We start from the raw sequence: 12,487 nt of genomic DNA, 5'->3' as shown, positions 1-12,487 counted from the left end.
CTGCGAGTAAACGTCCCCGCGAGGGGCAAGCAGGGGCAAGGCCGAGATAACGTTATCGTGCGTTAACCCTTTTGGGAAGCATCCGCTCTTCCTTCCACTATTCTCATTGAAAAGAGATCCTTATCATCCGGAAAACTGTCCTTCCAACGTATCCCCGATTTTCCTACGAAGTATCGGCTCCGATTTGACGCGAAACGACGCAGTATATCGCAACGTTATAGGCTGCGTTCAGGGAGCGCGCTATTAGCGCTATTGCATCGTTCTATCTTTATCGCTCATCAGGTGTAAAACCAAGGATAGAATAAGCAAATAGCGCTAATAGCGCGCTCCCCGAATCCAGCCATAATCTACTAATGATGACTAACGTTAATCATGCGCGCACGCGCATATAGGTTTTTTTATTTATATTGTATGGTAGTTTTTTTAGAAACGCAATTATTCTCACGGTGGATTGTTGATTTATAATCGCGCAGAGCTTATATCTTTTTATGTTCAATGTCCATTTCTCTACCAATGTAGATTAACTTTAATCTCAGTTCAACTTACTTTTTATCTTTTCCTAATTCTTAGAGCTATCTGCATTGACAGAAATGAACATTAGGGCGACTTTGATTAAACTACGATTAACTTAATCGACAATTAACTTAATGGAATTGTTTGCAGCAAAATTTCGAAATATATAATTCGTTGTTTTTTTTAATGTGATCTTTTTTTCTACATGTAAGCAACAAAAATTAATAATTTTACCCACGTTAACAAAATGGACATTAACCACCTATTAACTTAATCAGCAATTGATTCAATTAGCAGAATCGCTTGAAGCAAAAATTCTATATACAATTCTAATTCTATATAATTCGAATAATTCTAATTCTAACTCTAACTCTAACACTAATTCTATATTATTCGTTGCTCTCTTAATCTAATCTTCTCTCTCATTAAACAATTAGTACTTCTATCTGTATTAGCAAGATAACACAAGTATTACTTGATAATTATAATCATCGATTAAATTAATCAGAATCATTCAATCAAAATTACACAGAAAAAAAAAATATCAAATCTTATATACTCGTATATACATAAAACAATCTATAATCGTCTTATAAGAATTTCAATTTTTCATTTTAACTTTTTATTTTAACGCTTGTCGCTGCGTTGTCACATAGCTCGTGATAATAATTAGCTTAATTAACGTCGGTATGAAATATACTTGTTAGCGCATCATTGCGCGAACTTGAGAGTAGCTTAACAGTGTACATTGTAGTGAAGCTAAGTACGTGATACGGAGTCAATCGATAAAAGACCGAAAGTACTGAAATAGTTGGCCGTCTCGTGCGCGTGACGCGGCCAGCGCGCATGAGATTAAAACGCGACGGGAAGCGATGATTGTCCATTTTTAGCGCCGCTCGCGCGTCTCGTCGAGAGCCAGTGGGCAGAATTATATCCCGATCAATCCAACGCGCACGCCCACGTACATACGCGCGCATACGTAACAATTCATTCCAGCGAGCCAGCGACGCAAGGCTTTTTCGAAATTTAAATCGCACGCGCGAAGAACGGGGGTTACGGGGGAAAACGCACACTGGTGCCAACGGCGCGCGCGCGCAGGCCGCGGAGATTCCCAAATAGTGTAAACATGGCCTCGCGGTACAGTCACGGTGTCCAGCGAGTTCTAGCGAAATTGGAGGCCTCGATAAATTCCGAAAACTATTATGAGGCCCATCAGATGTATCGAACTTTATATTTCAGGTGAGATTCGGCGGGCCCGGCCGCCCCGCGCGGTCGAAGCGCGCCTCCGCGCCTTCAAAACCCCTGCCCGTTTCTAACCTCCTCCGCTTGCAGATACCTCGGTCAGAGAAAATACTCGGAGCTCCTGGAATTGCTCTACAACGGCTCGATGCTTCTGTTACAGCACGAACAGGTACGCGTAATTGTTCGTGCGCGTCGTGAGTGTCGAGGGATTTTTTTTACGTGTTTCCCGTAAAACGATTTCTGCAATTTTTGTCAGCGAGACCGAACGCCCGTAGGGCCCGTGTGTCTCCAAGTAAATCGTTATTAATAACCGAGAGATGCGCCGATATCGCGGATATGATCGGTCACGAGGGAAGTGAGGAGCAATTTCGATGATATTTTACGCCACGTTTGCGACTTGTGCGTTTCTTGCAGCACGCAAGTGGAGCCGACTTAGGAATTTTATTTGTCAACGTTTTAATGCAATCTGGAACGGTACCTGTGCAAGGCTTCTTCGAAAAGATCACGAGCCTGTTCAGTTTAATGAGCCCTACGTCTCCGGAAAGGGAGGTGTTTGTGCAGTCTGCGCTTAAATGGAGCGTAAAGGGTACGGATTACAAAACTGGTCATCCAGATTTACACCAGAAGATAGCTCAGGTCTTTTGGAGAGGTAATTTTGTGAAGATTTCTACCGCACACTTGTTTTGGACGCGCTATACATAATGGATCTATTTTTCGATCAGAAAAGAATTACATAATGGCAAGGCAACACTTTATACATAGTAGAGATGGTTCCGGATGTGCCGCGATGCTGGTCGAACTTCACGAGCAGCGTGGATACATGAACGAAATAGATCTTTTTATAGCTCAAGCAGTCTTACAGTAAGTTGATCGACTTTATGTCAATTTTAATATTGGAAGTCTTAAAAATGTATCGTAGTAAGAATAAATAGATATAACAATATAGCAGATTTAGGGAACTAGAAATATTGGAATTATTTAAGATTATTATACAAGTTTCATACATATAATCATCGACCTTTCAGGTATCTTTGTTTACAAAACAAAGCAACGGCGCAAGAGGCCTTCAATTCTTACACTTCGAGGCATCCAAAAATAAATAGCGGCCCGCCATATCTTCTTCCTTTATTAAACTTCTTGTTTTTTCTACTCAAAACCATTGACAGGTACGTCATATACTCAATATACATTTTTCATTATATAAGCACTTCCTCCATTTTCCTCCGATCTGATATTTTTGCAGTGGTAAACTAGCGGTGTTCACAGTACTTTGTGAACAGTACCAGATATCTTTAAACAGAGATCCGTGTTATCGACAGTACTTAGAAAAAATAGGCCAACTTTTTTTCAATATTCCACCTCCGCGCCCGCGCAATCAGGGATTATTCGGCTCGTTATTGCAATCCTTCTTCAACGGCCTGGAGGACGACGATTCGGACGACGAGCAACGAAATACAGCCTCAACGTCGCACGCCGCGCAAGAACTTGATTGATTAAAGGTGAGGCAACACTGTGCAGTGTGATGCTGAATATCGAACTTTTATATATTATTCATCGACCCAAATACTTTCACTAACTGCACCTGTGTTAACCGACAATGAAATTTCAAATTGCGGACGTTATCGTTTACGACAAAAGAAAAAAAAGCTAAAAGAATTACTGTTTGAAGAAATGGTAATTCGAAAACTACGTAGAACCCTGAGAGTACGTGGGACGACTTCTTACGGGAATTTATCAAAGTTGTAAGTTATGTACACTGAATTCACAATAGTAGAATTCAGATAGGCATCTTTATTATTTTATACATATCTAATATTTTCTATACTACTTTTAGTCAAGTAAGATTTGTACATGTGCAATAATGAGACGCATGATTTTAAATAAAAAGCCTTGATTGAATAATATTTGAAATGTGTAATAATGATCAATTTGCGTGTAAAAATTTGAAAGAGTATGAGTTAACTCTTGTGATAAAAGTCAATATTTTCATTCCGTACATACTGTTATGAATTCAGCAATTATACTTGGACTTTGAATAAAATCCTTGCCATTAGCTACAACCTGTATACCGTGCATATAACCACATGAATATATACCTGCGTGTAACTGCTGGATCGAAAATTTATTTTATATAAACTAAAATGCGTGTGGACAAATAAATGTGACATAATTGTAGCTTCCGAAAAAAAAAGAATGCTTACCGAGACTGCTTGTTGCTAGGACATCGAGAAAGAGAATTATACTCGGAGCAACGAGCGATATATTTATTTATTGGATTCTATATTGATATGGGTAATCATTTAAAACAATAGAGAAATAAAATTCATATATTTAACTAAGGAAATAAAATGACCATCGCACTGTGTAATAAAAATCTTCACAGCATTAACTAATAAAGGTAATATAATATTGCTGTGTATTAAAACGAAAACGGAACCATAGACAACATTCGACTAATAAATTTAGCTTTGTAATAAATATATCTCTCTAGAAACATATGTATATGTATACTGAGTATCCTTTATTATATATTTCATTGTCTATTACGTTATCAGAATTATTTAAACCAAAACTGTTATAATAATATGATAATAATAAATTATAATTGATACTTGCATCATAGGATAAATCATAATTGATACTTGCATTATAGAATAATCGAAAAATTCTACATTTTTTAATTGTTCTTTTGTAAAAAAATTAAGCAAGGTATATTAATTTGATGAAAATGATGTAATATTAATTGTCCGTTTGATAATACTTTGGAATGTGTATGTGTGCGATTAGTCTTTTGAAGATTTAACTTAGGTATTATATTTGTATAAATTATATACTTGAAAAATAATAATAACAAATAATGGTTACCCGATATATTATTCTAATAGCAGCTCCTCCTCCGTGTATTCGATAGAAATACTTAATTTAATAGCTGTATGTGAATTGAGTGAAACGTGCAAATATGCCTCTGTCATCATGTTCCTAATTAAAATACTTACTATCTCACAATATAACGGATTTATCGATACTCGCAACACTTATTTCTAAATCGTATGACGTGATATTTTTTACAAAATATTTTTTTATCTCGCTAATATCTATGCGATTTTATGTTGGAAACGTCAAGCAAAAACGATAAATACGTTAAAATTTTCGCGAACATGATCAATATGAAGATGATATATGTTATAGAGAAATGACAAAATCAGTGATTATAAATAATTAAAAGAGTGATATATTAACAAAGTCAAAAAATTAAAACAAGTTAGAATTTAAAATTTATGTTCAATATTATGTTGTACAAATAAAAAACAATGCTAAACATAAGAGGACGGGATATATAAGATATGATACATGCGATGTATGCGTGTGTGTATATATGTATGTGTGTGTATTGTATTTAAATAAGCAAAATAGTGTTTGATTGACTACGCTAATCAATTAAATTAATCAGAATTTGGTCAAAATCACTCTTGTTGTTACGTACAAATCAAATATTTGTAGCTAGCTTATGTTAATTAACTTTAATTACCGCAGTATGAAATGTACTTAGAGCATTATTGTGAACTCGAGAGCAATTTAATAACGCAGAACGAAGGCTACGTAATATGAACCCAATTGATAAAACACCGAAAGTGTGTTGAAATGGTTGACCCGCGATATTACTACCACACGATGATTGTCCATTTTTAGTGTGACGAACGTTGCAACTTGCGGTTTCGTCAATTCAGGGAGGAGGAAAGAGACCGGACAGACATTCTCTTATCAATATCCCGCAATCACGGCGACAATGATAACGCATGACTTTTGGCTGGAATTTGAATTTGCGCGAATATCGAGGATACACGTACTGACGCCATTGATGCTAATGTGTGAGCAATTTTTAATCAATGTAAACATGGCCTCGTGACAGTCTCCGAGAAATCAAAAAGGCTCCGACAAAGTCGGAGGGTTATTATTAAACCCAGATGTATCGAACTTTGTATTTCAAATAACAAGAAAATTGCCCACTAGCAAACGCTAGTTCTTAGACTCAACATTCTCACCGCCGCGCCGGTACTTTAAATCCACATTTTACATAACTTTACGTAAACTGTAGATTTTTAGTTTACTCACTGGCGGTGAGTATTACCGTGCAGCCTTAGTCATGTATTATTACGTTTAAAAGTATCGTCAGGCCACTCTATCTTTTTGACATATCCCAAAATGGATTATCATTTTCGCCTCCTTCACTTGCAGCCTTTAGTTTTTCAATAAACCTAATAAAAACGAGGCATATGTGAGATCGAACTTGACATCTGCCAACTGGGGTCCACGTACTCACAGAGCCACGCGTCACATAAATAATATTGAAGAGAGACATAAGTAATATTGAAAATAATAACGAACTTTTCGTCATCAAATAAATAACAATTTGTAGATAGCAAATCAGAAAACACGTCTGATTATTATAATCGTCTTACTTAAATCATATAAATTTTCTTTTTGTACAATTACATTTTCGTTTAGCATGCAATTTTTTTTACATATTATAAGTAGAGCGTAAGAACACTGTAAGATTATAAAACTGGTAGATTTGTACCAGAAGAAAGCTCGAGTGTTTCAGATACTATTTTGGGAGGAATTTTACGATACTTTTATTTTGTGCCTGCTTAAATAAAGGATCTATTTATTAGAAAAGAATTATATAACAGCAAGGCAACACTTTATACATAATAGAGATGATTCTGAATGTGTCGCGTTGTTGAATTTCACAATTTTAGATACACGAATAATATCTCTCTTTGTCACGAAACAGATCTCTTTGTAGAAAAATACAACAATAATTTAAACCTATAATTAATGGCATAATGAAAATTCAAATTGGAGCATTAAGCGAAGTATGTTTCGTGCTTAATATGTTTCGTGACCAGGAAGCGAAAATTGTCTTGAGAAAGTTTCCACTTCCTCCCTCAGAGCCGCAACCTTTGCTTTAATATTCTCATCGGTATTTAATACTCTCTTGTAGTCAACCAGCTTTGGGCCGGAAATAGCACTCACTTCCTTCGAAAGTTGCAATCCTATACAGAAATAATATTGAATTTATTATTAATCTCATTATATGCTATACGTATTTAAGTTACAGTGTTTGATTCGTTAGCGCTCAGAAACTGTTCTTCGTGACATTAAAATGTCACAAATAACAAATATAAATCGCCATAGTATTCTTTCGTAATTTAGCGATCGAAGTCACTGAGCACTAACGAGTTCTTGTGAGACTGAAATATTTGTAATACCTCTGTCTATAAAGTCCACAACTTTATCCATGTCTTTCTCGACTAAGCCACGAGTAGTGAGCGCGGGCGTTCCTAAACGGATACCACTAGGATTCAACGCACTTTTGTCACCGGGAACAGTGTTCTTATTACAGGCGACAGAAATGTCTTCCAAGATCTTCTCGGCCTTTGAGCCGGTTACGCCCGCGGATCGTAGATCCACCAACAGCATATGGACGTCCGTGCCGTTGGAGCTGATGTTATAACCGCGCTCTTGCAAACCGGCGCACAATCTCTTCGCGTTAAGCACCACTTGCTTCTGATACTCGAGGAATTCCGGTGTCTTCACCTGTTTCATAGTGGTAGCTATAGCGGCGATAGCGTGATTATGAGGCCCACCTTGAAGACCCGGGAAGACCGCTTGATTTATTTTACTCTCTATGTCGTACATAATCTTCTTGCCATCCTTCGTGACGCTTCGGACGCCTTTCCGGAAGAAAATAACGCCAGCGCGCGGGCCTCTGTGAGGAATTGGACAAAGAAGACATCTCGCTTTATTATTATAATCACTACGACAAGAGATATGCTCGCAATCATTAGGAAATGGCTCCATACCGTAAAGTTTTATGTGTAGTTGTCGAGACAACGTCACTAAATTCGAAAGGACTGGGTATTAATCCGGCGGCGACCAGCCCGGACACGTGAGCCATGTCACTGAAGAGGTAGGCGTTGTTCTCGTCGGCAATTTCGCGAAAACGTTTGTAGTCCAGGCACCTGCTATAGCAGGAGACTCCAGCGATGATGACTTTCGGCTTGAACAATCTCGCCTGCTTCGCGAGTCCATCGTAGTCGATCAAGCCGGTCGTAGGATCAACCTTGTACGGCATCGATTCGAAAAAGATGGATGTAGCAGAGATCTTCTTGGTCGCCGTGAAGAAACCTAGCGCACAAACGCAGTTTAAACGAAACAGTGCCCAACATGCACGTGCAGTTTCTTTGATTTATTCGCGTTTACCGTGAGTGAGATGGCCACCATCGGGTAGATCCAAACCCATTATACGTCCGTGAGGCTCCAACAGGCCCGTGTACACCGCGAAATTCGCTGGACTTCCCGAATAGGGTTGCACGTTGCAGCCCCATAGCTCAGGATCCAGATTGAAGGCTTCCAAGGCGCGTTTCTGCGCCAGCAATTCAATTTCGTCGATAAATTCGTTTCCACCGTAGTACCTACGAGTGCAATAACAACAGAAAAATAGTCAGTCTTGAACGAGGGAATTGCTCGTAAGAGGAACGCAGTATGAAAAAGTAATCGTACGTGATACGTAATCTCACCTTTGACCAGGCAATCCTTCGCTGTACTTGTTGTGCAAACACGAACTCAGGCACTGAAGTACGCTGAGAGACGTGAAGTTTTCACTCGCGATCAGCTCCAGCCCGGATTCCTGCCGTTTCTTCTCCTTCTTCATCAGCCCGAAGAGCTCGGGATCGCTCTCCCAAATATTCTTACAAAGTATCGCAGCCATGCCCTGTCGACAGTCATAACAATTTTTAGTTTATATCCTCTGTAATTAATTTTAATCATTTATACATTTATTTATATCTACTAATATTATCATACATGTGAACAGTTAGACAATTATTTAGGTAACGTAATAATTGGCTATTAAACTTCTTGCGTTTGCAGAGTATTTTTTTTCTCTCGATCCGACAATACCTTAATGTGATAAATTTACAGAAATCAATTAAATTGTACAAGAGAGTTTCGATAAAGTAGAAAATTTGTAGCGTGTTGCTTCGACTGCGATCCGATGTGCAATGCGCCAAGTAGATATATAATATCGTGTGAATTAGCTCATACCACACTAAAGTTCATACTTCCAACGATAACCCCATGCGTGGTGTAATTACATTGACAAACATATTGATGTATAATAGCGTAAAACGTTACGATGATTCGTTTGTCGACGTTGCAAATAATGGATAAACAATCTCTCTCTGCGTGATAAATGTAATATGTATACTGATATGTACGTATCAACGTGACGTAAAGACTATAATAAAATAATTCGCGGTAAATTAAAATTACGTTCCGGAAAAATGATCAATTAAGGCTATTAAGGAAAAAATATCGTCAAACAGCTTCGTGATTCTTATACGACAGTAAAGGCATAATGTTTATACAAATCTTATAAAACGCATGAAATAATAGAGAGATAAGATAAATATAAAATGTATAAACTAACAAAGATACAGGAAAAATTCTTCATTTGTAAGAAGAGATTACTGTTATCTTAATAATGAAAAAAAAGACACAATTAATCGATTACGATGTTACAAGGACGAAGAGAAAATCTATTCCGATTCAAGTGCATTCACGTAATATCATTGTCAAAGGCTAAAATTATATCTCAATATGGAAATGTGCGAAAGTTCAGCCTTAAAAGTTCAATTACGAAAAAACTGTTCAAAGCCGCGAATAAGAAAGTAAAGTATAATATGCAGGTAAACCTGCATTATTCTTTTAAATGTAGAATGTTAGTAAAACTTATATAACTATTAAACTTATAAATTTAAAGAAAGAATTCAAATAAATTTCTCACACACACACACACAGACTGATCTCTGAAAATTCTATTTCATTTAATAATTAATATAAAAATTGCCGCTCTTTCTCACGGTCGGCAGGGACCCTCCCATTTCGCTTCGGCTCAGCTACGGCCCTGGCAAAATGCTAATCAAGTACAATCAAAGAAGCTAGACGCATTCTAATCTAACGCTCGTTCTCGAGCTATCGGAAGCCATGACTGCAAGAGCTTTAAATCGTTTCGACTTTTGCGTTGATTTCACACGAATATCCGAAGATGATCTCGAGGATCATCTTCGGCTGTTAAGCTGCCGGTTGTCCATGAAAGAGGAATTTTCACTTTCGTAAACTCGAAAAATAGCGCAAATACACGCCAATTGCGGGTTATCGCACATGAATCGTTACGGCGATCGCGAACAAAACTATCAACAATAATTACTGATTAATGATTACTCGAAAAATACTCACTATTTCCGGTGTGCAACACGTGGTCGAGAGATGATAACCTCGGCTACGCGGAGGGCCGTACGCGTCTGCGAGGCGTCCTTGATCGGCAAAGTCCTTTATATGTCGGCCGCGGGCGCGCAGCAGGTTCTCGACCAATTGAAAACCGCGCCGATTCAAACTCGACCAATTCCCGGCCATCTTTGTGGCGCGCACGTGGCGTATGTGTATTGTGTGCGTGCGCGACTGGCTGGCGACACGCACTACGCAGTCAGCCGGCGGCGATCAGCGATCACAGCGATCGCGACTGGTCGATTGATGGTGTTTGTGCACGTGTCTCGCACGTCGGCACGTCCCTGTAGACAGACCGCTACTTCGTGCGAGGCTGGCTGGCTAGACCCAATTGCAATATTTGCAATTCCTCAATTTCTGCTCGCAGAATCGAGGCACGAACGCCCGGGGTCGTTTATCGACACGACAGCCGCGAAATATCGTGCGACGAAGCACGTCTCGTCTCGTGGACGCCGGTATAAAGGCGCAGATGCGAGGCGTCCGCGACTCGTGAGTCGTGCCCAGTTGCCCACGTGTCTCACGACGACGTCGCGTGCGCGCCGATTATGGTTTCCGCACTTTTCAGATATTTTCCAGAATCCCTCGAACTGATATTCCGATGCTTCTTACGTGTTTTTCACCCTTAAACGCGCATTTTTCGTAGCGTTCTGAGTATTTTTCAAAATAAAAATGACTTTTTGGACCTCCCCATCCAGAAAGAATTAAAGAAGGATCAGAGAAGGCAAAGACACAGACATGCAAAGATGCGCACTTAAAAATTAAGAATTAAGCTTGATAGGTTTCACGGAAGATATTTTCTCACTTATCTCACCTTTATACTTATTTCGAAGTTTGATTTTATTTTTTTACGTTTTCACTCTCACGCAATATGAATTTTTTCGAGACACACGCGCATGATAAATATGTTTCAAACCGTTATCACTAGGTTTACGATATCCTGATAAAACACCGATTTTCCGTAGATTTCCAATTTTTATTTTATTTTTTCAAATTCGCGGATGGCAGCGGCGGAATTTCCGTCGAAGCATCTTCGGTTCTTCACGAAAAAAGCTCCATCGGCAGCATTGCGAAACAAAAGGAAAGGAAGAAAACCGTGTAACGCGCGCGACACAATGCACAATGCACAATACGCAAAGCAAATTGCTTCGACGGACAGCAGACAGCTGTGTAGATCCCGTCACAGTATATACTGTGGTCTCGTGAAGGCAAATCGCGTGATTCGAAAGCGAGCGCATGATCGACGACTTTTTCTCCGTCGCGTCTAAACCGGCCAGTCCGGTCAGCGTTGTTTTTTTTTAAATCAAACTTCCGGATGCCTTCCCCTATCACGCGCGCCTGCCTCTCCTAATCTCGTTACTCTTGTTACTTACCGAGATCTTATTTGCCTTTAGCGATGACAGAGCGCGTCGATTTGGAGATCTCTCGGTTCAGCTTTATAAACGCTTTATAACGTTTTACCTGTCAGAGATATTTTATGATCTAGATAAGACGCACGCTTTTTTAAAGATTTTCTCGTTTTCTTTCTCCTCGATCCAACTAAATTCCGAAAAGAGATGCGATCAAGTCCCTCCTTCTTTCGTTATGTTTTTCTTTTCTGATATTTTTTATCACGCTATTCCCGATATCCGAGAATAGCTTGTTTGCGAATTTGCAAATTGCGTAACAAATGTATGACAGTAATCGCAACGGATCGATCGCGAATAGAAAAATATGTCTTGCAGAAGTGTACGAGCAATTAATTCTTTATTAATGCAGACTATAGTTGTCATTCCCCAAGTAGCAAAATGACGTCAAATGACGTTTTAATAACGTCTTAATGACGTCATCTTTGCTACTTGGGTCGTGAAACATCTTGTGGATATTAATGTCGATTATAGTCGATTACTATAGTAAATAATTGTACGAACGAACAAACAACATCATAACAAAAGTATTTTTTCATTGCAACAAAATGTATATAGTTCTTTTATATAATGAGTACATGACGAAAGTATCTATCTAAAGAGGAAAAAAGGCAAGAAGAAAAAAGAATGCACGGATTGAAATAAAAAAAAAGAGAACAGAAACGACATGACGATAAAAATCTTTATCTGAGGAAAGAAAGAGGCAGAAATAAGAAAAAGAGAACAGAAACAATAACGAAACATAGCTATCTAAAGAGGGATAGAAGCAGAAAGAAAAAAAGAACGCACAAATTAAAATTAAAAAAGGAGAACAGGAACCATGACTATAGAAGTCTCTATCCGAGGAAAGAAAGAGACGAAAATAAAAAAAAGATAATAGAAACAATAACAGAATACATCTAACTAAAGACGGAAAGAGGTAGAAAGAAAGAAAAAAGAATGGACAGATTAAAATAAAGAAAAAAGAATAGAGACAA

At 38.4% G+C, this 12,487-nt stretch overlaps 2 protein-coding genes across 4 annotated transcripts; one reads left to right on the top strand and one right to left on the bottom strand.

The window, feature by feature from the left end:
- Positions 1–1,600: 1,600 nt before the first annotated feature.
- LOC139773695 (Golgi to ER traffic protein 4 homolog) lies at positions 1,601–4,619 on the top strand. Its single transcript, XM_071708337.1, has 6 exons — positions 1,601–1,752; positions 1,846–1,924; positions 2,170–2,404; positions 2,478–2,616; positions 2,781–2,921; positions 2,999–4,619. Exons 1-6 carry the CDS (start codon positions 1,640–1,642, stop codon positions 3,246–3,248), a joined length of 957 nt encoding a protein of 318 aa, XP_071564438.1. The 5' UTR covers positions 1,601–1,639; the 3' UTR covers positions 3,249–4,619.
- A 1,546-nt stretch (positions 4,620–6,165) lies between these two features.
- Positions 6,166–10,796, bottom strand: Shmt (serine hydroxymethyl transferase). 3 transcript variants are annotated; one of them, XM_071708329.1, is made up of 6 exons: positions 10,060–10,796; positions 8,340–8,533; positions 8,023–8,234; positions 7,623–7,947; positions 7,029–7,528; positions 6,166–6,812 (listed from the first exon to the last, which is right to left on the bottom strand). In XM_071708329.1, exons 1-6 carry the CDS (start codon positions 10,234–10,236, stop codon positions 6,646–6,648), a joined length of 1,575 nt encoding a protein of 524 aa, XP_071564430.1. In that variant the 5' UTR covers positions 10,237–10,796; the 3' UTR covers positions 6,166–6,645. The 3 variants fall into 3 exon arrangements, with proteins under 3 accessions (XP_071564430.1, XP_071564432.1, XP_071564431.1); XM_071708331.1 differs by lacking the exon at positions 10,060–10,796 and adding an exon at positions 8,722–8,855 and having other exon boundaries at positions 6,405–6,812; XM_071708330.1 differs by lacking the exon at positions 10,060–10,796 and adding an exon at positions 8,626–8,784 and having other exon boundaries at positions 6,405–6,812.
- Positions 10,797–12,487: the final 1,691 nt, after the last annotated feature.

The sequence above is a fragment of the Temnothorax nylanderi genome, unplaced genomic scaffold (genome assembly GCF_030848795.1).
Source record: "Temnothorax nylanderi isolate EJ_2023f unplaced genomic scaffold, tnyl_v1.0 TNYL_tig0066_pilon, whole genome shotgun sequence".
Classification (NCBI taxonomy): domain Eukaryota; kingdom Metazoa; phylum Arthropoda; class Insecta; order Hymenoptera; family Formicidae; genus Temnothorax; species Temnothorax nylanderi.
This window is presented reverse-complemented; position numbering and strand designations above follow the sequence as displayed.

What these genes read in the sequence shown, in the direction of transcription:
- LOC139773695 (XM_071708337.1), top strand. Translation starts at nt 1,640, where the DNA reads ATGGCCTCGCGGTACAGTCACGGTGTCCAGCGAGTTCTAGCGAAATTG. An exon ending in TTCTGTTACAGCACGAACAG is followed by an intron (nt 1,925 to 2,169) that starts GTACGCGTAATT and finishes CGTTTCTTGCAG; the next exon opens with CACGCAAGTGGAGCCGACTT. An exon ending in AGCTCAGGTCTTTTGGAGAG is followed by an intron (nt 2,405 to 2,477) that starts GTAATTTTGTGA and finishes TTTTTCGATCAG; the next exon opens with AAAAGAATTACATAATGGCA.
- Shmt (XM_071708329.1), bottom strand. Translation starts at nt 10,236, where the DNA reads ATGGCCGGGAATTGGTCGAGTTTGAATCGGCGCGGTTTTCAATTGGTC. An exon ending in GAAGGATTGCCTGGTCAAAG is followed by an intron (nt 8,235 to 8,339) that starts GTGAGATTACGT and finishes TTGCACTCGTAG; the next exon opens with GTACTACGGTGGAAACGAAT. An exon ending in TGGTGGCCATCTCACTCACG is followed by an intron (nt 7,948 to 8,022) that starts GTAAACGCGAAT and finishes TTTGTGCGCTAG; the next exon opens with GTTTCTTCACGGCGACCAAG.